At 38.5% G+C, this 26,532-nt stretch overlaps 1 protein-coding gene across 2 annotated transcripts in view; it reads left to right on the top strand.

Moving 5' to 3' along the window:
- Positions 1-26,532, top strand: part of VPS41 (VPS41 subunit of HOPS complex) — a 104,192-nt gene that overhangs the window by 31,723 nt on the left and 45,937 nt on the right. For both annotated transcript variants that reach the window (XM_050319962.1, XM_050319954.1), the window contains 4 exons: positions 6,719-6,793; positions 12,513-12,575; positions 13,683-13,748; positions 24,460-24,579. In XM_050319962.1, the coding sequence (XP_050175919.1) occupies positions 6,719-6,793; positions 12,513-12,575; positions 13,683-13,748; positions 24,460-24,579 (324 nt within the window). The remainder of the gene's footprint in view (positions 1-6,718; positions 6,794-12,512; positions 12,576-13,682; positions 13,749-24,459; positions 24,580-26,532) is intronic.

Here is a 26,532-nt window from a genome sequence, read left to right as displayed (position 1 = left end):
AACCTCTTTGGTGTGGATATTAGTAAATTTTCATCAAATGAAGTTTAAGTGTTGTAAATTGTGTACTATTTCTGTAGCAGGCAGTGGTGAATAGATTTTTCTGTAACATTTACAGATGCCTTTTCTATTTAAGCTTTTCTGTTACTATGCTGTATTTCTCATTGAAATACTTTTACCTTTTTGTAGGTAAATCATGATACAGCATCAGAATTTGGTTTCTGAGTTGCTTTTCCCTCTATTGTATCAATAAAACTCCACAAATACGCAAAATATGTGGAAGTCACTGCAACACTGCAGCATCTGGGGCAAGAAAAGGGCATGCATTCAATTTCTTCTTGAAGATAGTTCCTCAGTGTCAGAAAACTGTGGGTATCAGTGTTTTGAAGTTGAAGATTTGGGGTGCTATTCCAAGCAAGTTCCTCATCCTACCTAGAGAAAGGCTTAGGATTGTATTTTGCAAGGAACTTAGCTTAGTTATGACAATAACTGAGGCAGATTCTGTTTACAAATCAGTATTTTGCACTTAGATACCTCCACCATGGTGGAAGTGATACAAACATAGAAATGGTCATCTTTACTCCAGTAGGCTAATGTGTAAAACAGTGGGTTGATTGATTGTATTTCTGTACGTTGGAGCTTTACATGCTTGTTTATGTGAATGTCATGCAGATGAAACATATGATAAATGAAAAATAGGTACTTGTAGGAGACAATTTTTTTGTTACAATTCAACTGTGTACGTACTTGCCTTACTGTGGAGAGCAGCTACATAATCATTATGCAGATCCAGATTGATATTATTGTTGCAGAGAAGACCTATAGATGTTTCTCTTCTTTGGGTATGTACATATGTGTATACATAGATAAATAACAATGTTTGAATTAATTTAGGAAAAGTTTCTGAAAATTGTTTTTAAAGAATGGATGAAAGTGCTGATTAAGGAGGTTGCATAAGTGATGGAAAGCTCTTGAAGTAAGATGAGCTTTGCTGTAAGTATGATTGAACACTGCTTTGCTTTTCACACTCCTAACATGAGTGTTGCTTGCCTGCTAACCATGGCTAAAAGGCATGAAGTCACAGGCAATTATTAAAACGGTTAGATTCCTAGCTTGTAAATATTGCATTTCTCACGGAATTGGAGTGAAATCCAGTCTTAAGTTTTGTGTTCATCCACTTGATATCCATTGGGATGCAGCATTTGTGAAAGAATCAATTATCCATTTGTTAGTCGGGGGAGCTTTACAAATTATACATTAGCAGATTGATTTCTCAGGTTCACCATTGGGGGACTGATTGTATAAGGTGGGTTGATGATGAGTGTCAGGGGAGAGGGAGTTGCCGCAAAGAACACAATTAAAAGAAGCTCTCTGAGTGGTGGTGAATTTACTCCTAATTGAAGAGCTGATATAATCCATACTAAGAGCATTTATTTCAAGCATTTTACATGAGGTAATTGATTATCACGTGAGGTGCATTTGCTGCTAGATACTTGATTTTTCTTTCCTTTAAATTTTGGATTTTGCAAAAGCCTGCATTTAGATCTTTATGTGCAAGGTGTCTGCTAGCTTTCTCTCCTGCTCCCTAAACTTCTCTTTCGTCCATTTAAGGTAACATTTTTTTTGTTCTGTAGTGTCAGCTTGACATTATTGATTTTGAACAGTCAAACTTACTTATGTTGTGCAGAATTCCAAACATGTCTCCATCAGAAGGAAAACTGCAGCTAATGGAAATTCAGCTGAAGGCGTTTCTTCCTTCTTTGCCAGTACTTCCACAGTGTATGAAATTCTGAAGCTGTTCCCAGGTTAATAATTTAAGTGTATTTCCATTCCTAACAGGATCCTCCTTATTGCCAGATTTCAATTAAGTTGCTTGAGAAATACAATGTATATTATTATCATTTATATGCAGGAAGAATCATTCTGATTATAAGGAAGTTATGTGTTTTTACTTGATTGGTCTAATGCTAGGGGTCCTGATTAGGTAAAAAAAAAGATTACCCAATGTAGTGCTAATCAAATAATTAATAGTGCTAATAAAATAATTAATAGTAATTTCCTCAACTTTTTACATGCATGTGGTTTTATGATGTGGAGTTTAAGACTAGATCATCTCTTAAGTGAGTAATATTTACATGGATTATATGTTCCTAGTTTTTAGATTCTTGTACATTTGGCGGGTTTTTTCAACACCTGTTTAAAATACCTTTAAGACAGTCAGCTGACCAAACCCCAGTGCATATCCTGGTTCCAATGTATCAAATGATCAGTCCTTCAAATTGTGATGAGTTAGTGAATACCTGCGTCCTCTCTAACCCTGAGTAATTCTTCATCTTTCGTCAACCCATAAAGCTGGATCTTGCAGGAGGGGCATTTATTCTCTGTACTGTAAAAACCAAAGCCTATTTTATTTTGCCAGGCAAATAAACTCTTCAGTGAGTTAGCTGGAATAAGCTTAAAAAAAACCACAAAGGAAAGGCATTTATAACTCCATGCCTGAGTTGATAACATTTAATAAAAGAAACAAAAAAGAAAAACATGGTGAGGGAGGGTAACCCACAATATTATCTGTGCTCCTCCTTTCTGAAATATAAAAATTATCCACAGGGTGTTGCTAAAGTATAAATGAAATTAAATTTGAAATGGTAAGTAGCTTTGCTGAGTGGCACAGAAGTATATTTAAACAAATGAACTGGAGCTGATTCTAGAAGAAACACCTCGGTTTAGATAACACATGTACCTATTGTATCTCTGGTCTTTTATTCCTGATTTCCTGGATAGTTTGCAGTCTTAAATCTTAAACAACTTTCCAGTGGAACATAGCTCTGGAAATTGTAGGCTTGACTGTTACACAGCTCTGAACAAGAAGATCCTAGCATTAGCAATTCTTCCTTGAAAATTGATTTAAAAATTTGTATAATACTCAGCCTGGACTGTGCATGGTCTGTCATCACTTTCTGAGCTCGGCAGAAAGTTCTGACTTGTAAAGTCAGTGAACGGGCTAATAGTCAGTGTGCCAGTTTGACTTGAGAGCTGAAAAAAATTACTCTGCTTGCTTTGCCTTGTGTACATCATCTAGAATAGCATCTGCTGTTGGAACTTAGCAGGAGGTTTGTGTAAGTGGTCTGCTTTCAGTTGAATTTAGTTGTTTTCCCTGATTGTCATCTGCCTGTGGTGCAGACAAAAGGGAAAATAAATACTAGGAGGAAGGAGAAGTTAAGAGCAACTGATAGAGGCGTTGGGCATGCAGAAGGCTTGTAACAGATTGCTAGTTATATACACTCTCTGTTTTCCATGTGCCAGGAGAATCTACTCTGTCATTTTGCCTGGTACAAAGGTGAGACTGGACTGAGCTGTAGTTTACCGGGTCTTCTGCTTTTCCCTTTTTAAAAATAGGGGTTATATTTCCCTTTTTCCAGTCATCAGGGACTTCACCTGACTGCCATGATTTTTCAAAAATTAAGGATAATGGCTAAGCACCTTCATCTGCCAGCTCCCTCAGGACTCACAGATGAAGTTCATCTAGTCCCATGGACTTGTGCACGTTCAGGTTCCTTAGATGGTCTTGAACCAGACCCTGTCCTACAGTGGGCTTAGGGGCTTCATTCCCCCAGTCCCTATATCTGCCTATCCCGACTTGGGCAGCATGGCTGGAGCACTTGCCATGAGACTGAGGCATAGAAGTCATTGAGAGTCTCAAGTCTTTTCCATATCCAGGGTAGCCAGGTCTTCTGTTTCCTTCTGGAGAGGGCCCACATTATCCCTAGTTCTTCTCTTGCTTGCAGTATATCTACAGAAGCCCTTCCTGTTATACTTAATATCTTACATGTGTATAATGAGAGGTTTTGCCTTGCTAGGCATTGTGAGTTACCTGAGTGCAATCACACGTTTAATCGCCAAAGTTTTTGCCACATGGCTTTCAAACCACAACACAACAGATAAATTCCATCATCCTGCTTCATTTTTATGGGAAGATAACTTTCATAGTCTACTTTGTCGACTTTCTTCACTTCATCTTTTCAGAGTCAAACTTTATCAAAGCCATTTGACAGAAAAATAGGAACAGTGTGGACTGTAGGACTGAGCTGTTCAGCTCTTCTGGTGTGTCCTGTTTTGTGTCTTTTTGTCTTGGGCTTTGTTGCAATACTGTCTCCAAGAAGGCCCATCACACAGGAATGCTGCTCGATCTGCTGTTGCTGTAATATCAGCCTGATGGCACATATAGGTGCTGGAGTGATGAGAAGAACACGAGCAGTTGAACACGGTACTTTATTGTGTGACCCTGTACCAAGATGGGGCTATCCATATTCAAGATGGACTTTTTGTCATTGCAATTTCAAAGTAATAAGAGAAGAAACTTTGTGGAAAGTAGTGGCAGTGGCAACATAGATGCAGCCTAGAACAAAAAAAAAACATGGCACTTCCATGATGAACTCAGTTGAACTGTCTGTGCTTTCAGATGGCCAGAGTTGTTTCTGCTTGCAGAGGGAATGGTGTAGACATGCTGGCTTTTTCACTACCACCAACTCTAGACAGAGGCAAAATCTTCCCTTGCACCTTGATGAGCAAAAATAGATGTTTAGAAAGGCATTTTTCAAGGCAAGGCAGGAATAAAAGTGCATGCTGGTTATGAAGCTTCTGGAAGGTCAGACTGACAACTGACGTATCTTGCCTTACTCAGCATCCTCCAGTCCTGGAATTAGCCAACTCTGTGTGTAACATCTGTGAGTAGAGCTTTTACAAGGATGTTGACCACACTGTCAGGTCGATGGGCTTGAGCTGTACTCCTCTGCTGACACCCCCCTAAATGTGTCAGGAGAAGATTGTGGGGGTGCAAGTTCCCCAGCTGCCTGTGCTACCAGTCATGCACTTGCATCTGATCTTGAAATGTAGCAACTCAACCACATCGTGGCAAATGAAAATACTTCTGGAGCACATAAGTCAAGAAAAATTCCTCTGACTTCCCCCTTGGCAGTGAACTGCTTGGCAAACAACACACAGTAGAAAGACCAGTTCGTGATCGGCAGTAATTATGATATTTCCAGGTACCGTTTTGTGGTGACACAAAGTGAGACCAAATGTAGTGTCTTCTGCACTCAAGGAAGCAGGAAAACAAAAGGATAGCATCATTTTCCCAACTCATCAGGCAATCGTTGCAGTGGAAGGCACAGTTGTTCAACCTTGATTAGAAAAAAGCTTCTGGAAAATGAAATGTGATTGGGCGTATATTATTTTCAAAGTGGAAGAGAGGAAAGCATACTTTCTCTGACTTGGGATTTTTTTTATGTGCAGAAGACCATGAGGAAAAACTTTTCAAAGGGGCTGAGAACACCTCAGTTTATCTCCTGTAGATAGTCCATCTGGACAGGGTGTTTTTATATATCTTTTTATTATGTACTTTTAATGTAATTCCAACTACCATAGCATATATAATAATGGCCAGTCTTCGCGAGCGAAGATCTGGGGAAGGTCTTTCCACCTTCCAGCCTGCGCATTGGATTTTTTAGGTGAGACACAGTGTGCGCGGAACTGAGCCCACCCTTTAATCCTAAGGTTCATCTGCCGGGGCCAAGCGAGCTTGGACAGTGGCAGTGAGGTCCTTAGGACGTAGGTGGGTTGCCTTTAAGGGCTAACGAGCCCCACCTGCCCGGGAGTGGCCCTGACCGGGAATCGAACCCGGGTCTCCGCGGTGATAGCGCGGTGCCTTTACCACTAGACCACCAGGGGCCACTATAGCATATATAAGGACCTGTGATATTTCATACACAGTTGTGTAACATCCAGTGTGACCATACAACTCCAGTACTCTTCCAGTGACACTTTATTTTTACACAAACACGTGATGGATTTCTTAAAAGTTGTTCTTAAAAGTGTAAGAGAGACTTACTTGTGTGAAGATCCTTCAGTGATGCTTGAAATGATGAGCTATTTGTTACAGAGGGTGAAACCAGCATCATGATACATAAGAAGGTTCGTGGTACTTGAATATAATTGGATTGTGGTTTCACCATGCAAGAGGATATACATCAGGTTTCCCAAAGGATGTTTTAAGTTAGTTCTCAGCACTTAAGAATATTTGTTTAAGCTAAGTAAATAGTAACATGCTCTCTAACCCTGTAGGTTAGAACCAAAAGTATATCAGGATAGTCAAAGGAAAATTTACTAAATGGGGGCAGTTTTCAGGCCCCTCCAGTTTCTCAATATTTGTCTAAGGATGAGTACACCTATGTTGTACTTCAATAGCTTCTAATACTCACTTCTGAGAACAGTCCTAGAGCCAAAAATAAAAGCAAGAGAAGGGATTTGAAGAAAAAAATAATTGCCAGTATAGCCATCAGACCAAAACAGAAGCATTTTCAGTTGCATTGGTGCCAGTGAGGTCACTGTATTTTATCCTAAGTTTGATAGCGGGAATCAATAGCTGTGGTACACAGGCACAGATGCTTAAGGCCTGGGAGCCTGGCACTTCATGAGAGCTCCAGAACCCTTAGGCTGGTAACTGCAAAAAGAAAGTAAAAATTTTTGGGTTAGGCAAAAGGCTGGAAAGAAGGCTGTCTTTTGACTTTGTCATAGAAATACCTATTGTGTGTGGGTTTTTTGATTCATGCAAGTAAACATACTCAACCATTAACACGTAAATCTCGTGAACTGTGAGGAATGTTAAAGCATGCCATTGGTGATGTAAGTTTAAAAGTAGTTTTTCTTTATTTTCTTTCTCTAGAGCCCAGTGAAGATAAATCAGATCAGCCTGGATGAAAGTGGAGAACACATGGGTGTTTGCTCGGAAGATGGCAAGGTACAACAGATCTGTTTATATATTTACTGAGATAGAGAGAGTCCTCAGTATTACACTTCAGATAATTGTGATACCTGTGGAGTTAATTCCTGCATTTAGCACCACTACTTTGGCCATACATTTTGAGAACTGAGCTCACCTTTGAATACTCAAAGTTAAATATATTTTGCACAAATGTGCCGTAGGAAAAGTAATTACAAGAATGTCAATAATGTAACTGGTATTAAGCTGATTAACAGCTGTGGCAGGAGGACATGTCACCTTAATCATTACTGCTGTGCCAGTTATACTTCACTGACTACTCTGCTGTTCCTGCAAGACAGTAGTTTAATGCCTTTCTGCTATAAATCCACAAAATTGGATTTTGTGGGCATGATTTCTGTGGGCTGGTGGTTTTCATTTTCACACACTTTATGAATGTTTCTCTTGAATTATAGAATCTTTTGATAAGCAATCATAGTTTATCAGAAGAATAAAGTGTCTTACAACAGCCACATTAAATAAATGTAAAATCAATATATGTACAGTTTCCTAAAAAACTCGCACCTACTTCCTTGACTGGGGACATATATCATTTGTGCAGTGTATAACTAACAATTATCAGTGCTTCTCTGGAATGTTGAGCTGTGACATTTAGTGGTTTTGGTGATTGATTTTCCACTTATAAGAATGTCTTTTTTGTTTTTTCAGTCGATGGCAGTCTTTTCTAATGTTTGTTTGCAATGGTAAAATTCTAATGCACAAGGTGTATTTAAACTTCTTTTTTAATATAATGCTCATGTACAAATACAGTGCATTAAAAATCAGTGAAATAACTTTACAGTATCCATCTGACTTACAGAGGAGAACGTTTTTACACAGTAGACTTGCAAGAGCAGGAATTTGGTAATCCTAATGGTTGCATCCCACTGAGTAGAAGTTCTTTAAATTAAAAATAAAATCAGATTTTGCAGTAGGCAAAATGGGAAAACAACCCCTTTAGACTGTATGCATTTGGGTTTTTTCATTGCAAATATGTAGGTTTTTTCCTCAACAGGGAGGCAACCGGTTTGTGTATCCAAGCCTTTTGTTTCTGAGAGATATCTTGATATCGCTATCTTGACACAATAATTGGGATACTAGTGCCTATCAGAGTGGGTTGTAGAATTTTACAGCCTGTGAGAAACAGCACAAGAGCTTCCTAATTGTTTGCGCAAGATAAGGCAAGGGTTAGTAATTGTGGAAGGTAATAAAAATGTTAGCTAGTATTGTTGGTTTAGGTGTTTCCTGTGGTGTTGGGAAGCAGGCACTTGCTGTTGATGTAAGGATTACTGACTCAAAATACCTATGCTACAGTGAGCCATGCACATTTTTCATATATTAAGTGAATATTAACTATATGTATTTGATTTGAGAAATATTAAAAAATCCATAATCTCTAGTTCATTGTGGCTGTATCTGAAAAGACTTCAGTACCTTAAATGGTGACTCTGTCTTCATTTAGTGAAATAGCTATTGTGGATCCAGTGTGTGGCATTACATGCTATACAAGGCAGTCTCAGCTATGGTCCTGATACCAGGGCTAATTCTGGTGATGTTTTTGACACAGGGCTGGAGTATCACAAGTACAATATGCAACATATTTGTATTCATAGAGTCCAGAGACATAGATGCTTCACCCAGTTCTGCACTGAAAAACTCAACTGGAGATTTCAAAGACCTGGGTGATTTAGAAGTTAGACTTTCCATGTCACAAACCTTTCCCAGAAAGGATTGTGTCTGTGAAAGAATCCACCCCTAAAATTGGATTAAATGCATACTTGTGTGTTGTGATACTCTGTAAGAAAATGACAGATTACTGGCTAGATAGTGTAGCACTCCTTACTACAGTGGGAGTGTTGATATTGTAAGAAATTGAAACACTCATACAAGTTGCAAAGTCTTTATCAACTTTGTGAAATCCTTTTTTAAAAAAAAAAAAAAGAGGAAAAAAAAGTGAAACAGCTTGGTTTTCTTAAATCAGCTTTAAACCAAAAAAGGACTATAATACAAAGGCCCATGAATTTTGAGCCAGCTGGATTGATGCAAGTATTTTCTACCAATTAATGAAGATATGTCCTGTTTTGCAACAGGCAGAGTGCATATCCAGTCTGATAGCCATGGAAGCCATTTGTGTTCTTCAGGGAAGGCCTTAGGATGAGATTCTCCTCCTCATATCTGTTCTGCTGTCTGATATATTTTATTTTACTGCTTTTTTTGGGTTTTTTGGACTCTCAAACTCAATTTGATCTAGCTGTGTTGACTGTGAGGAGAGCACAGCAGCACCATACAATTCTCTTACTCTCTTGCTAGTCAGCATCCAGACCTAATGTCAAAACCTGGCACCTATATGTCGTACATGTCCAATAAGTGCTTTGGGAGCTACTTGGAGATTTTCTGTATTGCCCATTGGGTTCTTTGAAAAATCTTCCTGTCTAATGGACTCAACTGCACCTGGTCACCACTGACATGGAAACAAAGAGAAATCAAAACCAACACCAGCCCTCTAGCTGCTGGGTGTTGAAATGTTACATTATAAGAGAATTTTGGTGATCGAATAAATTGAAAGGGAATCAGGTTTACAACTGCAGAACTATGGAGATTTTTTAGGTTAGTTTTTTGTGTATTAGTTTTGTATGTAGTTAGTTGTACGTTGTCTTGAAAAACCTGGTCTGACTCCCAGTTTTGCCAAAGGTCTCATGTCGTTACATAAGAGCAGTGTAATTTTCACTCCTTATTCTGGCTTGTAACTTTTTTTACATGAAGGGATGTAAATTCTATTGAAAACCCATGTGTTTGCATGTTTTAGTGTCGTCTTTAATGCATGTAACAACACTGATGTTAAGAATATCCTTGAAGTGTTATGTTGATCATTTTTCAAGAAATGTGACTTGTAGATAAAATGTTTTTGTTTGCCTGCCTTTTGATCACTGAAGGTTGGTTACTTCTTCCACGTGTGGAAGCAAAGAAACAGCTAAGTCTGGATGCAGTGGAATGGTGGGTGCTGGATATTTAAAATTGGACAGGACTAGGAAAATGTAGTAGGAACCACAAAATCCATTTTCCAGCTACCTAAGAGCATCATGAGTAGAGTGGGCATGGAAAGTAGAAATAGATAAATACAATAGGGGTTTGTAATATCAAAAGAATCACTTTCTTTCTGAAGAATATAGGACATTAAAAAGTATTTAACTGTTATATGATGTCCCTAGAGTAAACAGAACATGTATCTTAGACTGAGTTATTTTTTCCTTTTAAGTCACTCCATTTTGTTTTAATACTCTTAAAGAAACATCGTATTGCCTCATTCAGTGAAGTATTAGGAAGATGTTGAGGGCATTGATGCTAATTCTGATTAATTTGTTCTAATTTGAGAGGACTGGTTTGTTATGTTTGAGGATTCTGCTTCCATGGAATTTGCAGTGTTATGTTTTAACCATGTATTTTCTTTTTTTTTTTTTTTTCTTCTCTCAGTTTTATTTTCTCTTTCCTCTCCTTCTTATTTTGTGTAGGCTGTTGCATTGGATATGCTGTGCCAACTGATGAAAACAAAAACCCAGAAAGCAAAATCCTCTAGACATCAGCCCAAAGCTTTTCTAGGCTTACAGCCAGGCCCAACTCAAATATAACCCTTTGGTTGGCTTACATAATCACAGCTTTGTGATACATCTCACAGTCTCCAAATATTGATTTTTCTAATCCTTTGGAGCAGTAGCTCAGCCCTACACAGTGCATGCAGAAGTATTTTTAAAGCATGTTGTTAGAGGCAGTATATTCGCTAATGAGTAGTGGACTGAGCTGATAATGCTGCTTAGGAGATGTATCCAGGAGACAAACTTGAAAGGGAGATGAGATGGTTTGAGATGTTTTTAACTTCACTGAGACTGCTGAACTTTGAGTCAGTCTGAGGATGGCTTAGTTGCTTGCTCGATGGCTTAGTTCCTCTTGTAGTTTAACTGAAGTTTAATGTTTTTACTTTGTCTTCTTGACTGTGTGAAGGAATTTTGGAGGTTCTTGTCCTCTGAACTGATCTTTTTAGAGCCATTAAGCCTCACTTTTTGAGGCCCATTACTGGCATTTACTGACTTCGTTCTGCAGGTTTTTGTCTAGGGGGATTTATGGTTTTTTATTACTTTTTTTTTATTATTATTTTTCTACCTGAAGAAATCATGGTAGGCATGGGAAGAAAGAATTAAGGTTAGAAGATCTTCTAGAACTTTAGAGTCCAATCTGTTGAACATGCAGAGCAGTGTTACTGAAGAGATTACCTTTTCCAGAAAAGAAGGATATTTTCCAGAAAATAATGAGAACCTGACTGAAAGCCTTCTAAAGTAGATTTACTGTCAGATGCAGTTTTCCTGCTGATCTCTCCATGGGATGCTCTCTTTTCTCTCTTCTTCCACCAGTGGTGTCCATCCCTCCTGGGATGATTTTGTTTCAACAGCTTATGACAATGGGTGGAAACCTCTTAAAATCATAATGGAAAAGCAAAGCGGTTATTATTCTTTGTGGAAATCATAACTAGTAAATCAATTACTGATTCCTGGCCATGAGTCTTCAGCCCTGTTTTACTCCTAAGTTCTGCAGGAACTGGGTTGTCAACTGTCTCATCTGAGAATTGGGGAAGGGAATGTTGCATATTGAATGAAGGGACACGAGTCCAAAAGAGTAGTCAAAAAAATCCTGAGAAACCCTATTCTGTAGTCATAGTATCTAAATCTAATAGTATTTCATAACACTTGATACCTCTGCACTTGTTTTGTAACTAAAGGCAAGAAAACATTTAAAAAATCTGTTAATTCTCTTGACAGCAGAAACAGGGTTTTTTTTATTTAATGTTGAGGCTTCAGATTAATTCATTCTGATAGATATTCTGATTGCCTATGGTTACAACTTTGGTGCTGACTGTTAAATGTACTGATACATCAACATAAAAGAGAAGGAAGGAGTCTTCAGAGAAAGACATTACCACTGGTCATGGAATAAAACACAGTAGCACTGAATGCACTTAGAAGGAGGAGAGGATGGCAAGAAATATATTGTACTTGGATTTCAGTCTGGTTTTGCTTTATTGTCACAAATTTCTTTTCTTATGTAAACCTTGTATTGCTTGGAGGGAAAAAAACTACCATTCTTTCTCAGAAAGCAAGAATTTTTAATTTATCTTCTCCTGAATGTTTTTATGTTGCTCTTACCGTACTTAGGTTTCTATCTGTTAAACAGATTTGATCAGCCTAAAGCAAAAGGAACTTGCAGTTTTTACTGTATTTGTAAAAAAACCAAAACAGAAAAACCTCCTAAACCAAAACACACACACAAAAAAACCCCAAAAAACCAAAACCACAAACAAAACCCCCAAAAACAAAGCCCCAAATCAAACAAAAACCCAAACAAAAACCCAAAACCAAACCACAAAACCAAACCAAACAAACAAAAAAAAACAACGAGGAAAAAGATTTTAAAAACTACTTTTGTACTGGTGCAAATACTTAGAGATATGCCACAGTAGAAGATCAAGCTGTATCAATTATCTCTGAATTGTTAATTTTTACTTGTTTTCCATTTTTACTTGTTTTCCAGGAAAAAAGATGTAACTGCTAGCATTGAAATTAACCTTCTATCTGTTAGTTTTTTACATTCAGTGTTAATTGTCAAATGGTTATTAGGTAAGTATTTCTAGTTTTTCAATGTACTTTTTCAGGTGCAAGTGTTTGGATTGTATTCAGCAGAAGAGTTTCATGAAACATTTGACTGTCCTATTAAAGTAAGTGCTTGTTTTAATCTTTAGTAATTGTGGTGGCATTGTCTTTTAATAAGGTCACGTTCAGTTTAAATGAGAGAGAGGGAATACCACCTCCTTGCAGTGTTATTCAAGTCACTAGAAAATACTTTTCTATCTCAATATAAAAGCTTTTGATCTGGTTAGGTAGGAAGAAAGCCCATCTTGGTTTTGTAAGGAGTACTACTGAGTTTTTCAAATACAAAAGGCAAAGTGAAATTGTCCTATTTCAGCTGTTGCCTGTCTCAGCATAATTCTTTCTTTGTAGACTGGTGATACAAATTCTGAGGGTTCTGTTAAATTTGAGGGCAGTATTTTGCAACCAGTTCATATGTATATAATCTGCCTCAGGATTAGGCAATGGACAGGGATGCAGGTGTACCCTGTCTGAAGAGAAAATTTGAGTTTTACTCTGCTTTAGTGATGTGTGTCTACCTAGCTGTTGGAAAAGGAAATATCTAGTGTGTTTTAGCAAGAAACATTTCTTGCAGGAGGAAAGGTGGCGTGAGCAAATGATTGCGTTTTGCTGGTTGGGATCTTCCACGTTGCAGCTGCTCTTGAGGATGGGGGAAAAAAACTGAGGTCATTAAGTTTTCACACATGCCAGATGTGATTCACTTGCCTGCTAGGGCCTCTACAGCTCTTAGAGCTGGATCTCCTGCACTTGACATGGAAGGTGTAAGGCAAAGAAACTGTTTAAGATTCGTTCGTGCTACACAGTGTTGTCCTGTGACAGGGCTGAGGTGTGTGTGCCCTCTAGGCAGGTCCCAGATGAGATTTAAGTGGGGTAACCCTTGCACACAGCAGTCCTCTTCTGCTTAGTCCTAATTCTGCTGCCTGCTATGCAGAAAAGTAGTTATTCGGTGTAGTGTGATCCTCAGTGTCAGGCTTGTCATATACCATATAATTAGAAGAATTTTCTTCTCTTCTAGGAAAAACAGAGATGTTGAAACAACTAGGCTTTACTTCAGAGAAAGAATTTACCTGTAATACCTGATGATTGGCAAAGGGTTGTCTAGATTAAAAAGCGATGTGGTGCTTCATGTAAACTCTAATTTAATCCACAATCCTCTCTTTCCCCCTCATCCCCAGATTGTTGCTGTTCATCCTCAGTTTGTAAGATCCCACTTCAAGCAATTTGTAACAGGAGGAAAAAAGGTAAGCAGTCCTAGTGTAATGAACTTTGGCTACCTTTAAATAGCTTTTTGAAATGGTTCAGAAGGTTATGTATGTGATTTTTAAAACATAGAGCAAAGACTTCTTCTTTTCCATTTATTTATTCATTGTATTCCAAACCATTCTTATTTAATTAATTGTATTTAATTTATTAAATTTATTTTATTTAAATTTATTTAATTAATTCCAGGAGAAGGGAAAGTGCACTTTTTATGTTAAAAACATACTGCAACAAGTTGAGCTTCAGAGTAGAAATACTTCTGTCTTTATAGCTTGAAAAATGTCATTTATATTTCCTAATCCAGATTTTCTCTATTTCAAGTTCTTGAAGTGGAAGCAGAAGTTTGTACCTTAATATTTATCTTTACAAGGCATGTGGATCTTGGTGTTTGGGATTTTTCTTTTGCTTTACCTGTGGGTGACTTTTTGGGGTGGGGGTTGGTTTGGTTTTTGGCTTGTTTGGGGGGTTTAAGCCAAAACCCCCAGTTCTTATTCATGGTGTGGGTTTTGTTGTTTGTTTGTTTTTAAAGGAATCAAGGAGAGATTTTGGTAGGGTAGACCTCATACCGTTCTAAGCACTTCTATCTGTGTATGTAGTCTTCCATTTGGATCAGCTGGTATTTTAAATGTGCGTTAAGTGTCTTCTTAGTATAGAGTACAATTCTAACTTTCAGATTACAGTTACTTCCAGGTCCTACAAGTATCTTATATCACATGGCATATTTTCAGTCAAAATATAAAAAGTTTTATTTAGAGCAGTTTCTTAATTCACAGAATTTTCTGTTACCTTCTCTTATGAATTGAGTATGAACAAGCCTCACTTACTGATGCATCAAATCACCTGCCATGGCTCTCCATTACCAGCATGTAAGAAATACAGACTCCTAGTGCTGAATAAAACTTAATTTTCAATTAACAGTTCAAAATGTTTCAAAGCATAGCTGTCCTTTTTTCATTTAAGTGGCATGTGTGTTTGACAGCTTTTTCTGGCTGGTAGAAGTTGATGTTGTCCTTAAAATAATGCACAGTCAGTGTATGTCTGTGTCAGCCACCAGTTTGTGAAGCTTTTTTGTGCTGATAAAAGGGTCATGAAAAGAGAGAAGCAAGGAATTAATAGAACAGGGCTCTGTCAGGTGGGAAGAGAGCTTGCATTCACCTGATGCTGAACAGAAAAAAACATCAGGGAGTTAACACATTCTCTTTGGTTATCTTTGATTACTTGACAGGTTGTTTTATATTCTGTCCTCTGGGGACTGGTATACTCATTCTTAATACATTCATTTTTTGCTAAGGAACGTTCCCCAACAGAAGAACTTTAATTGACATCTTAACATAAGGTATTTATCATTGAAATAAATATCCCTTGACACCTGTAATTTGATTTTATTGGTTCATAAAACTAACAAATAAAACCTCTAGCCTTGTGGTAGAAACATCCCCCTTTTCTCCTTTCATCCAAAAGGAGCAATATATGCCTTTGTAAAACAACAAAATGCTCTTTGAAAATTAGGAAAGTTAAATTCCACCTACTAATATATCTATGATTTATTTTTATTTGCTTGTTCTGAATGTTTACACTTCTCCTTAAATGTAAAGCCAATGAGTAGTAGTATGGGGGCAACAGGGAGTTGTCCACAACGGTGAGGCTGAAGTATACAACCTCAGGCTATGGACTCCACCTCTCTCTACCTGTGTGAGGAGATTGTGCAGTTGGGTGAGCTCCTTCAGGGAGGAGGACAGGACCTCCATGGCTCCTCACTTCTCTGCTCTTTTAGCCTTTGCAGAGACACAGTGACTTCATCCCTGACATCTGGCAGTGGTGAAAGGCATGCTGCCTGTCTTCCCCACACGTGGCAAGGCAGGGGTAGCAGTAAGGGTATCCCCATTTCGGATCAAGCTTAAGAGAAAAGCTTTGTTTAAAGCTCTCATGCTATCACAGAATTACAGAATATGCTCAGTTAGACTCATCGAATCCAGCTCTTAGCCCTGCGCAGGACCATCCCAAAGAGTCACACTGTGTGCCTGAGAGTATTGTCCAAATGCTTCTTGCAAGAACGTCCCTGGGAAACCTGTTCCAGTGCCCAGCCACCCTCTTGGTGAAGAACCTAAACCTCCCCTGACACAACTTTCGGCCATTCCCTTGGGTCCTGTCTCTAGTCACCACAGAGATCAGTGTCTGCCCTGTTGGTTGTAGACTGCAATGAGGTCTCCCCTCAGACTCCTCTTTCTCCAGGCTGAACAGACCAAGTGACCTCAACTACTCCTCCTACAGCTTCCCCTCAAGGCCCTTCACCATCTGCATTGCCCTCCTTTGGATACTCTCTAACAGCTTCATATCTTTGCTATATTGTGGTGCCCAAAACTGCACACAATATTCAGAGTGAGACCTCACCAGTGCAGAGCAGAGCGGGACAATCCCCTCCCTCGACCGGCTGGTGATGCTTTGCCTGATGCCCCCCAGGTCACGGTTGGTCCTCCTGGCTGTCAGGGCACTGCTGACTCATATCCAACTTGCCATTGACCAGGACCCTGAGGTCCCTTTCTGCGACAGTGCTTTCCAGCATCTCATTCCCCAGTCTGTACATACTTTGCCCCCTCCCAGGATTGCCCAGTCCTCTGAGGTACATGAAAAATATTAAGTGTGTGTTGTGTGAACTCTTCATCATAAGGGTTGCAGGCTCTCTATCTTTGTTTTGTTGTTCTGAGAGATGGTGACATAATGTATATTAGCATTTTAAAAGTTGAGTGGGGTTTTTTTAGTTGTTTGCTAAGATAATTTGGCAGATAAAGGTATCCAGAAAGAAATTTCATCAATTTCTCCAACCCCTCTAGTTCTGTTATGACCACTGTTGTCTCAGAATAAGAGTAGGATGTTCTTGATTTCCTATTTGAATTTCATACGGATTTTGGCTTACAGTGAAATGAGACAAAGAAGCCAAACCACACATGCACAACAACTTGACCCCCTGACCTTAACACTCTATTTTGTCTTGTCTTAGAAAACCACATTAAGATCTTCTTAGATTTATTAAATTTATTAATTTTATAGCTAGCAACTGCCTCAGTAGAACCTGCAATGAATGTAGGAGAACTACTGTAAATTACTACCTCTTTAATTTTTTGAGAAATAAACCATTCTTCATAATGATATAAAATGTGTAAATGTGTAAAAAATACTCTTTTCAGTTCAAAGACCCACTGCAGGCCATCCCGAAAACATTCAAGAGAGACATAGAGGGGAAAAAAACCTAAGTGACAAGCTTCAGGGATGTGCAGTGCAGGTGGATGTCTGGATGGAACTTGGGTGAATTGGATGAATTGTTGTGTAATACAGGGATCTGCCACATCTTAGAAGCTCAGCCTGACCTAAGGCTGACTTAAGAGCGGTACTCTCTAAGGTAACTGTTTAAGTTATTGTTGTAAACTTAGCTCTACCATGCATATGTTTGTACAGTTGCTTAACTAGGTAGGTACTCAAGCCCTTTAATAGTGTTTTTTCTCTAAATTGTATTGTGAACTAATTAACCAATATAAATTATTTGCTTACTAAAGTGCTAATTTTTAAAAGTAAAGAACTTCCTTTAAGCTTGAGATAATATCATTGCCTTCTATTTTGGATTGGAAAAGCTTATTTACCCCCTTTTCTAGTGAACGAATGTTATCTCTGCCTAGAAATAAGACAGGTACTGTGGAAACATTGACACTGTGGAAGTGAGAAGCAATAGGTACCATACTAAAAAGAGGCGCTTCCCTCCTCCCCATCTCTGCAATTAACCACAGCACCGTTGTGCTGACTTGGCAGATGATGGTAACCCTGAAATAATAATATCATGTATTATAAATAACAGGGCATGTCTGTCCAGAGCAGATAGTAGAGCTCCAAAGCAAGGGAAAAGACAAATACTGTACTATTGAAGGCCATAACCTTCTACCTTTTAAAAAAGGGTCTAATCTCAGAAAATAACAGGGTAAAAGCCAAGTAAATGAGGGTGGTAAAGCTGAAAACAAGGTGTTCTTGATTTAACTGTTAGAGTGCTGGTCTTTCCCAATACATCAACTAAATGAATGTTATTATAAACTCCAGGTATCCATTATGTTCTGAGGGTTAAAGAGACTTTTCTTAACAAAGAAAGAAGACTGAAGAATGTTTCAGATCCAAAGTCAACATATCAGCTACTGCATCTTATGTAAAGATAATTTAGTAGAGCAGGAGAAGCTGAGGTTCCTCTCTTAGCAGAGGCATCAGTGAGACTCCCTATTTCATGTTCTGATTAATGTCAATAACTAGACAAATAGGTTTTTGTAGTAAAATTCCTTGGAAAGTGAGTCATCTGGTGTGATTGAGTCCCTCTGCTGAATGTATACTGATGAGGGGGTTTTCTAGCGGTTCTCTACCCAGCATGATAGTGGGACCCAGCACCAATTAAGCAAATGAATTCTGAAGCCATTATGGGGGTAGTATATTCAATATCTTAAAGTATTGGGTCTCCTCATTTGCCTAGGACATACATTTTGTATAATAAGTATTGATTTGCATATTTAATCTGAAACATTTTAAGGGGTAGAGAACCAAGATAAAACTGCAGATTTATCCTGTGACTGTTAGCAATCTCATTTTTAAATCTGTCCGTATCTATATACATAATATATTTGTGGGGTTTTTTAATATATCTGTATCTATATACATAATATATTTGTGGGATTTTTTAAATATATATATGGTGGAAATATATATAAAAACATATTTTTAATAGTGTCTGTGTTTCTTTGGCTGAAGAAGATACACTATAAGAACTGGTTTACAAATACAGATGTGTCTGATCATGTTTGTCCCCTTTGTCCTTCCAGAATTAACATTTGAACATATTGATGTTTGTGCTTAAACATTGGACTCTTTTTTCTTTGTCTGTTACAAAAGCAGAGAGACCTTAGTGTTACCTGGGGCAAATTTCTCATTGTAAAAAAAATTAAAAATACTATTTCAGTGTCAGTATTCTGGCCTGGACCATTGGTGATTCCTGCCTGAGATGCAAAACAAGATAACCTAAATTCTTTTCCACTTCAGGTGGAGCAACAACATACATAGAGAAAGGATAGTGACTGCAAACAATGCACAAACGGGAAGAGAAATAGCATTCTTGGGGATCTGCAACTGCTGTTAGGGTAGTGGAATTTGTATGGTAAAGTCAAGTCTGCCAAGGAATGTCTCAGATTTTTTTTTTAATTGTCTGCTTTTTAGTGTCAGCAGATGCACTTTGCTTGGTGAGTAAGTAGATGACCTTTACCTCTGAACCCTATAATATGTACTTCATAATAACTGGACTACTTTGACAAATTATTAAATTGTCACGATGCTGTTTGCAGCATAGTCCATTTTTAGAAAGCAGATAGTCAGCTGTTTGGCGTTATGTTGGGTAGAAGAGTACCAGACAAGAAAGGCAGATTGCTTTGTAAGCTATAAAATGTCAGTCAGTAAATACTCAAAGGTCTGATTTAAGTGAAAAAAGAGTAAATACTGTGGCAATTTCTGTCCATGCATTGGATAATTTACCGTAAGTAGGAAACAAGCTGTAGAAGCAAGCAAGCCACAATAATATTGGTCTGCGATTTCCTTGCTGCAAAGTATAGTGCCCAGATGTATCCAATATTATTGAGCAGATGAGACGTTGCACATAGAGTATGTGCTGTTCACATAATAAACATTTTTTGCTTACATTTCTTGTTTATGATTATTTGGATTTCTTCTTTATTGCTAAAAAAAAAATCTCCTTTTGCTATAATAAATTTGGTTTGTGTAAAGAGAACAGATCATAGTCCTATGTGCATGTAATCTATAGTTTTGTGTTTTGCAAATATCTATGTAAAACACTTTTTTCATTGCCCGAGGTGGCAAGCAGAGAGGATCTAAATGTATGAAATGTGTCTCTCTGCCTACAAGACTGCAGGATTTGCCTTCCAAGGTGTTAATTCTGTAGCTCTTTGTGAATAGGCGACAGCTGGAATCTGGCAGTTGAGTTATGAAAAGTACAGCCTAATAAAAGTCCTATGGCATTTGTTTGTATTAAACATCTCAAAATTTCTAGTTTCTCTGTCCATAAACTACAGCAGTAGCTCCTGTTTCATCTCTCGCTGTTGCCATCGCAAACCTCCTGATGCTGCTGTCTGCCTCTGCCTCCTTGCTTGATTTCCCTTGACTGCACCTGCTGCCCTCCTCTCTGTTCACACCCCAGCTCCTTAGACAACATTTTATGACGAAATTTTAAAAGCTCATCTTCAATTGAAAACTTGAGGTTTATGTTATTCTCTACCTCGTTTGAGCTCATCCAGTCCATCAGCTGTTCCAAGCAGAAATGATAATTTTTTATTGTTACTGTATGTTTTCCTAGGAATGCACACGTAAACAGTAAGTCTTCATGCAGCATGCTGTTCTTTGTTACTCTGTGGTATCTGCTAATCGTGGCTATGTCTGTAAATGTTGGTTTTATGGTTTTCAGTTAGAAGTTGTGGTGAACGTGCTGCATCCAGTTGGCCGCTGGTCTCTAGTGGTGTCCCCCAGGGATCAGTGTTGGGCCCAGTTCTATTCAATATCTTTATTGATGATCTAGATGAGGGGATTGAGTGTACCATTAGCAAATTTGCAGATGACACCAAGTTGTGGGAGCGTGTTAATCTGCTGGAAGGCTGGAGGGCTCTGCAGAGGGACCTGGACAAGCTGGAGAGTTGGGCTGATTCCAATGGGATGAAGTTCAACAAGGCCAAGTGCCGGGTCCTGCACTTTGGCCACAACAACCCCTGCAGCGCTACAGGCTGGGCACAGAGTGGCTGGAGAGCAGCCAGGCAGAAAGGGACCTGGGCTGCTGATTGCCAGGAAGCTGAACATGAGCCAGCAGTGTGCCCAGGTGGCCAAGAAGGCCAATGGCATCCTGGCCTGGATCAGGAACAGTGTGGCCAGCAGGAGCAGGGAAGTGATCCTTCCCCTGTACTCAGAGCTAGTGAGGCCACACCTGGAGTGCTGTGTCCAGTTCTGGGCCCCTTAATTCAGAAAGGATATTGAGGTGCTGGAGCAGGTCCAGAGAAGAGCAACGAGGCTGGTGAAGGGACTGGAGCACAAGTCCTGTGAGGAGAGGCTGAGGGAGCTGGGGTTGTTTAGCCTGAGAAGAGGAGGCTCAGGGGAAACCTCATCACTCTCTGCAAGTACCTGAAAGGAGGTTGTAGCCAGGCAAGCAGCAGTAAGACAAGAGGACACCGTCTTAAGCTGTGCCAGGGGAGGTTTCGGTTTAGTATTAGGAAAAAATTTTTTACGGAGAGAGTAATGAGACATTGGAATGGCCTGCCCAGGGAGGTGGTGGATTGACCATCTCTGAAGGTTTTTAAGATAAGACTGGATGTGGCACTTAGTACCATGGTCTAATAACCACAGCAGTGTTGGATCAAGGGTTGGACTTGATGATCTCATGGGTCTTTTCCAACCCAGTTGATTCTGTGATTCTATGAAAGTGAAGTTTCAAGCCTTTTCTTCTGTAAAATTCCTTCAGATCTTTACACAGACAGTGCTATGTTAAAACAAAGTACTGGTGTTGTGCATAGTGGTTCAGTAAAAGTGTGTTTGCTTTGAAATTTCTGTGAGAACAGATACCTTTTATTTCAGTATTTTGAAGGCAGTAATTGGTAGTGAGATGAAATTGAATTGAGTTACTTCACTATGTTGATACTACCAAAGCTGCAATCATTGGCCTCTTTGTTCAGAGGATTGGGAATTCCTGTACATAGTTTAAAGACTGGGATTACATGTAATTAGTGTTAATGCTAATTGCATGACAGGCTCCATTAAATCCAAGCATTTTCTATTTTCTTTAGCAGATGCACTCTAAAGTAGAGTTTTGAGCTCTTTTTGGAGTAGGTTAATCTCCTGTCAGTGAAAAACACAGAGATGTAATCACTAATCCAAGAGAAATATATTCACTTGTTTTAAAAACCAAAAAGTGTCCTGCTCCATCCTCTTGTCTCACACATTTCAATGTGTCACTTTTTTAATGATCTGGTTAAGATTCGCAGAGGTGAGCTAACAAAAGATCACAATTTACTATGAAGCAGTGTGGATGGGGACCCTGAAGTCAAATGTTATTTTATTTTAGCTTTATTATGGAATTGCAGTCCATGCACTGGAAGTGCACTACTGTATCGTATGTAACAAAAGGACTAGAAAGTTTTATGAGAGTGAATGAAAAAAGGGAAAACGTAAACTCTATTGCAGAGAGAATGCAAGAAAGTGGGATTTTGTCTGCTGTTGAAATATAAGTACTGTAAATGCTGACTGCCATAATATGGAATTTATGGGAAATAAAGCCCTAAAATATTTTTCCCCTACCAAAAAGAGGGGGAGATAGTAGAAGGAACCTCTCCAGGAACCGTGGATTTTTTGTTATGTGTCTAGCTTCTTTTGAAGTTTTAAATTATTTTCTTGTACGATAAACATTCAATGTGGAGACAGAGAGGAAGACTAAGTAAATTAGTCTGCTTATTTTGAGAGAGATGCCTTCAATAGATAGCAGTTCCAAAACACATAGGAAAGTTCTGGGTTCACAAATCCAGTTTCCAGGTGTCATTGTTCTAAATACACAAAATGTGATTTATTTATCACCTTAAATAAATATAAATAAAATAAATCACATTATGTATATCAATAGCATGCAGATAATTGCACTGAAGATAAATTAGTAAAGCACATTTTGAGATTACGTGTTATTTTTTTTGAAGCCACAATGTTGAGTGTCCTTTGGCCTCAGTGTTGGACCTATTGCACTTGCTGATATGAAACCCGGAATTCAGGGTGTTGTAGTGATTCGTATTCACTTTCCACCTTTATTATAGGCAATGCCAGCCTCATGTCTTCTACTCCCTTGGTCTGAAAATTTGATTACCATGTGCTTAGAGTTGAGCATAGACAGAAGTAGGAGTTTTCAGATTTTTGCTCATCACCAGTTCTTTTTTTGAAAACTTACTTTCTTTGCAGTTCGTAACTCAGTCATGGAAATGCATAATTTCACAAACCACAAACAGTAACAAAAAAGTGCAAAGTGTCATATCGAGTTCGCTCTGGATCTTGTGTGTAATAAAAATACTCAAATCCTGATTCAGTCACAAGCAGAAAAGAGTCAAAATTCAGTTAATATAATTGACATCAGCCAGTTTTAACCTTTCACATCATCCACCTCAGTTTTTGCAGCACTGTCCAGTAAGTCCCAATAAAAATACTTTGTGTTTTGCTGCTGTCTTTGTTGGATGGTATTGAAAGAAGCATCCAAGCGACAGTTCTTCTTCTGTCAAGCTTTTCCTTAGGGGTTGGTAAACTAGGAAAAAGTAATTTTCAAGTCTGGATCAGTGCAGCTCTTAGTCTTTAATGACAACCTTAGCTTCTGATTGGGAATAGTTTGGGCTGACAGCTCCTGTGTGTCTCATCTACCTACAAGCCTTCTAATGGGAATCCTTCTGTGTAGCACTGCCTTACAAGCATGGATATTACCCCTGCTTTCAGTGGCTTGCTATGGTTGCTGTAAAATAGCATTTTTTTAAGAGTAACTGAGTAGCCTTTTCATACATTAAAAAAATATCTGTGCATTCTAAAAGGAGGGCCTTCATGTGAGCTGTTTAAAGGACATGAAGTCATTTTGCTTGAGTGAGAAGTTTGGTGTCTGCACAACACTTTATACAAAAGTTTCTCAACAGGCTGTCCTACCTGGTGACTGCTTTAAACTGCTGGAGAAAATTCTTGTCTTCTGGTGCCATCTTGTGGCTTCAGGAGAGAGGCAGTCTGTGTAATTGCTGTTAAGAGTTCATATTTTGCTAGAAGATCTTATTTTAAATATCCAATGTCCTAGCATTTGACATACTTATCCAAATAAAAGTGGCAGGAAACCTTGTATAAAAAGCATCTACAGCTAGATCTTAGATAGGAAATAGTAGGAACGTGAGTACTCCATTTAGGTTTTAGCATGGCAGAAATCCTTGCAGGCAGCAATTTTGCACCTTCCAGTGTGAGGTGTGAGCTTGGGTTCAAGTTGTGCATATGTTTATGTGAGCGTGGTACTCATGAAAAAGTTGGCAGGACTAGTACTTTAGAGTATGATCTTCGTAGATGCTTCAGCTTCTTACTTAGGTATCCCCCCAAGTGCTGCACATTGCATCTCTCGAAGTGATTCCATGTAATCCAATTAAATAACTTTCTGAGACATACAGGAACCGGTATAGACTTTCAGGCTGTCTGCATGTAGTTTGGTTTTTCTTTGCTGCTCATAACATCTCCTATGCATTTAGATATTCTAAAATACCTTCCTTATTTACTGAATCTGGGACTACCAACCACACAAGTTTTAGAACCAGAAGCACTTGTTGTACGGTGCAGTTTGCACATGCGGGACTAAAACACAACATTCTAGACCTGTGTGAAAGGCTGTGTAGTTCTACATGGAGCCAAGCAAAAGGTCACAGGCTTGGGGATCTTTGATAATTTTCTTGGTGGATAGGTGTGAGGTGGCCTGGTTTTCTTACCAACTTTCTGAAGTGCTGTCACTAGTGCTGTAGGCATAGGTTCTGAAATGTCCAAAAAAAGCAAGATACAATGAAGAAAAGATACCTCCTATGTTTGCATACAGCACTGTATCACAAAAATATTTATTGTTGCACTTCTTTATAGTTGCTGTTATATGAGAGAGGCTGGATGAATAGATGGAAACCCTCGGTTTTACATGAAGGTGAAGGAAATATAAGAAATGTAAAATGGAGAGGACACTTAATTGCTTGGGCCAATAATATGGTAAGTATTTGCCACCTCCATTAAATGAAAAAAAATTTCTCTCTGTTACACTGATTATTGAAATTTTTCGGTGTTTATTTCCAGAGTATTCCATTGAAAAATGGTACATTTGAAGAATTAGGAATAAAAGGCATTGAAGGACAGTGGTTTAGATGCCATTTCTTTGTAGACATTTCTTCCGACATTTCCTGCTGGATAGTCAGTATTCTCCAGTATGATTGCCACTTCTGAAGAAATTAGGAAAAGTAGCTCTACAAACCACTGTTGGAAATGGTCATTACTGTATGCTGTTGCACATCAGAGTTTTGACCAGTGCAATTTGTTGAAGCAAACTGAGGAAGGAATGTCAGTGTAGCTGTTCTTTATATAAATAATAGAAATCTCCACTCCCTGCCACCGCTAGGGGAAAAACACCAAAACTGTCTGGATTATGTAATTTGTACTGAAGTGACATTGTCATATGCACTTTTAATATTGCAGATTATTTTAAAAAATAGTAATAATTTCTCATTTTGTTAGGCCACGAGAAAAGGCTAGATTTGGGAGAAAATAGGCCCCTTTTGTTCTAACTGTAATTTCTGTTTTAAAGGAAACCATTGCATTCAATCTGAGTGTCGCATTTCACCTATCACTATATATCTAATTGATGGGTCAAGGTCCACATTTAAAAATCTCAGCAGTGGAGAGATATGTTTTTAAGTGTGTATCATGTCTAAATTCTAAAGTATTTTTTTAAATGTGGTGAAAGTACTTCTGAAACACTGACTTTTTTTCCTTCTGTTATTTTTCCATCCTAAAGGGAAACATTTATTAAAACATTTAAAGCCATTGTTGTTTTTTATATCTTTTATATAAAATTGTTAGAGGTGGACTTTTGTCTATGTTCTCGCCTTTAATAACTCTGTTAGAATGGAAGCTTCATTGCGGGTTTGATTGACATAACATTAGGGTTTTTTGAAGGTTTTGTTCTTTTCAGAGCCATACAATTAAAATATATATTCTAGGTGAATCTGCTGGGGATGGATAGGACAGTCGAGGAGAGCTATCCCTAGAGATGATATGCCACATCAGAACACAGAATACTAATAAAACGTTGAGAACCATCTGTCAGAGATGAAAAGCCATGGTCAGGGCCTATCTTTCAAGGAAAAATGAAATGACACTTGCCCTCCAAAAGATTAATATATTTGGTTATTGGCCTTTCCCTTCCCCTTTACCCCCTTTACCTTTTTTGAATTTCCTCCATCCTCTAGCAAGGTTTTGTGTTACACTTTTTTCTTTCAAAATCAGAGAAAACCTTTTATTGCCTTGCTTCTTACTGTCTATGTGTGGCTACCTAGTTTTTATTTTCTTAGGGCCTTTTGGTTGGGGGGGCACACTGTGTGAGAGCTTTTTAGACATTGGATTTTCTGAGGTCATTTAGGCAAAGTCTAATTCTGCTTATCAGATGCTCAGAAAAACCGTGTTGTTTGCTGCTGTGCCCTCGTCTTCTTCCTCCATGGCAAAGAGTGTAGATTTTAGAAACTGAGACATCTGAGGATCAAATCTTGAGAGGCATTTGGCAACCTGACTCCCATTTGAACAAGTTGACTTTGGAAGTCCTTTCAGTTCGTTATGCAAATGGCATACTTACTGTTTAAGGAGAAGCCGCTGCCCAAGCGTTCTCACACCATTCGAGGAGTCATATACACACCACCTCAGACTTTAACTGCAAGTTAAGTCACTTCACAGCAAGCAGCTCCAGAAAGGCAGCAGATGCCCCATTTGACCGTTTGCTCACTTCCTGTGCACCTGCTCACTGGCAGAGCATAGGAAATTGAAAGAAGTTCTTCGTTTAGAGTAAGCACTACGTAGCAGCAACTGAAACATCAGTGTGTTATCAACATTAATCTCATACTAAATCCAAAATACAGCACTGTACCAGCCAATAAGAAGAAAATTAATTAATAATTA

This window comes from Myiozetetes cayanensis, unplaced genomic scaffold (assembly GCF_022539395.1).
Source record: "Myiozetetes cayanensis isolate MyiCay16 unplaced genomic scaffold, myiCay2020 scf1, whole genome shotgun sequence".
Taxonomy (NCBI): Eukaryota; Metazoa; Chordata; class Aves; order Passeriformes; family Tyrannidae; genus Myiozetetes; species Myiozetetes cayanensis.
This window is presented reverse-complemented; position numbering and strand designations above follow the sequence as displayed.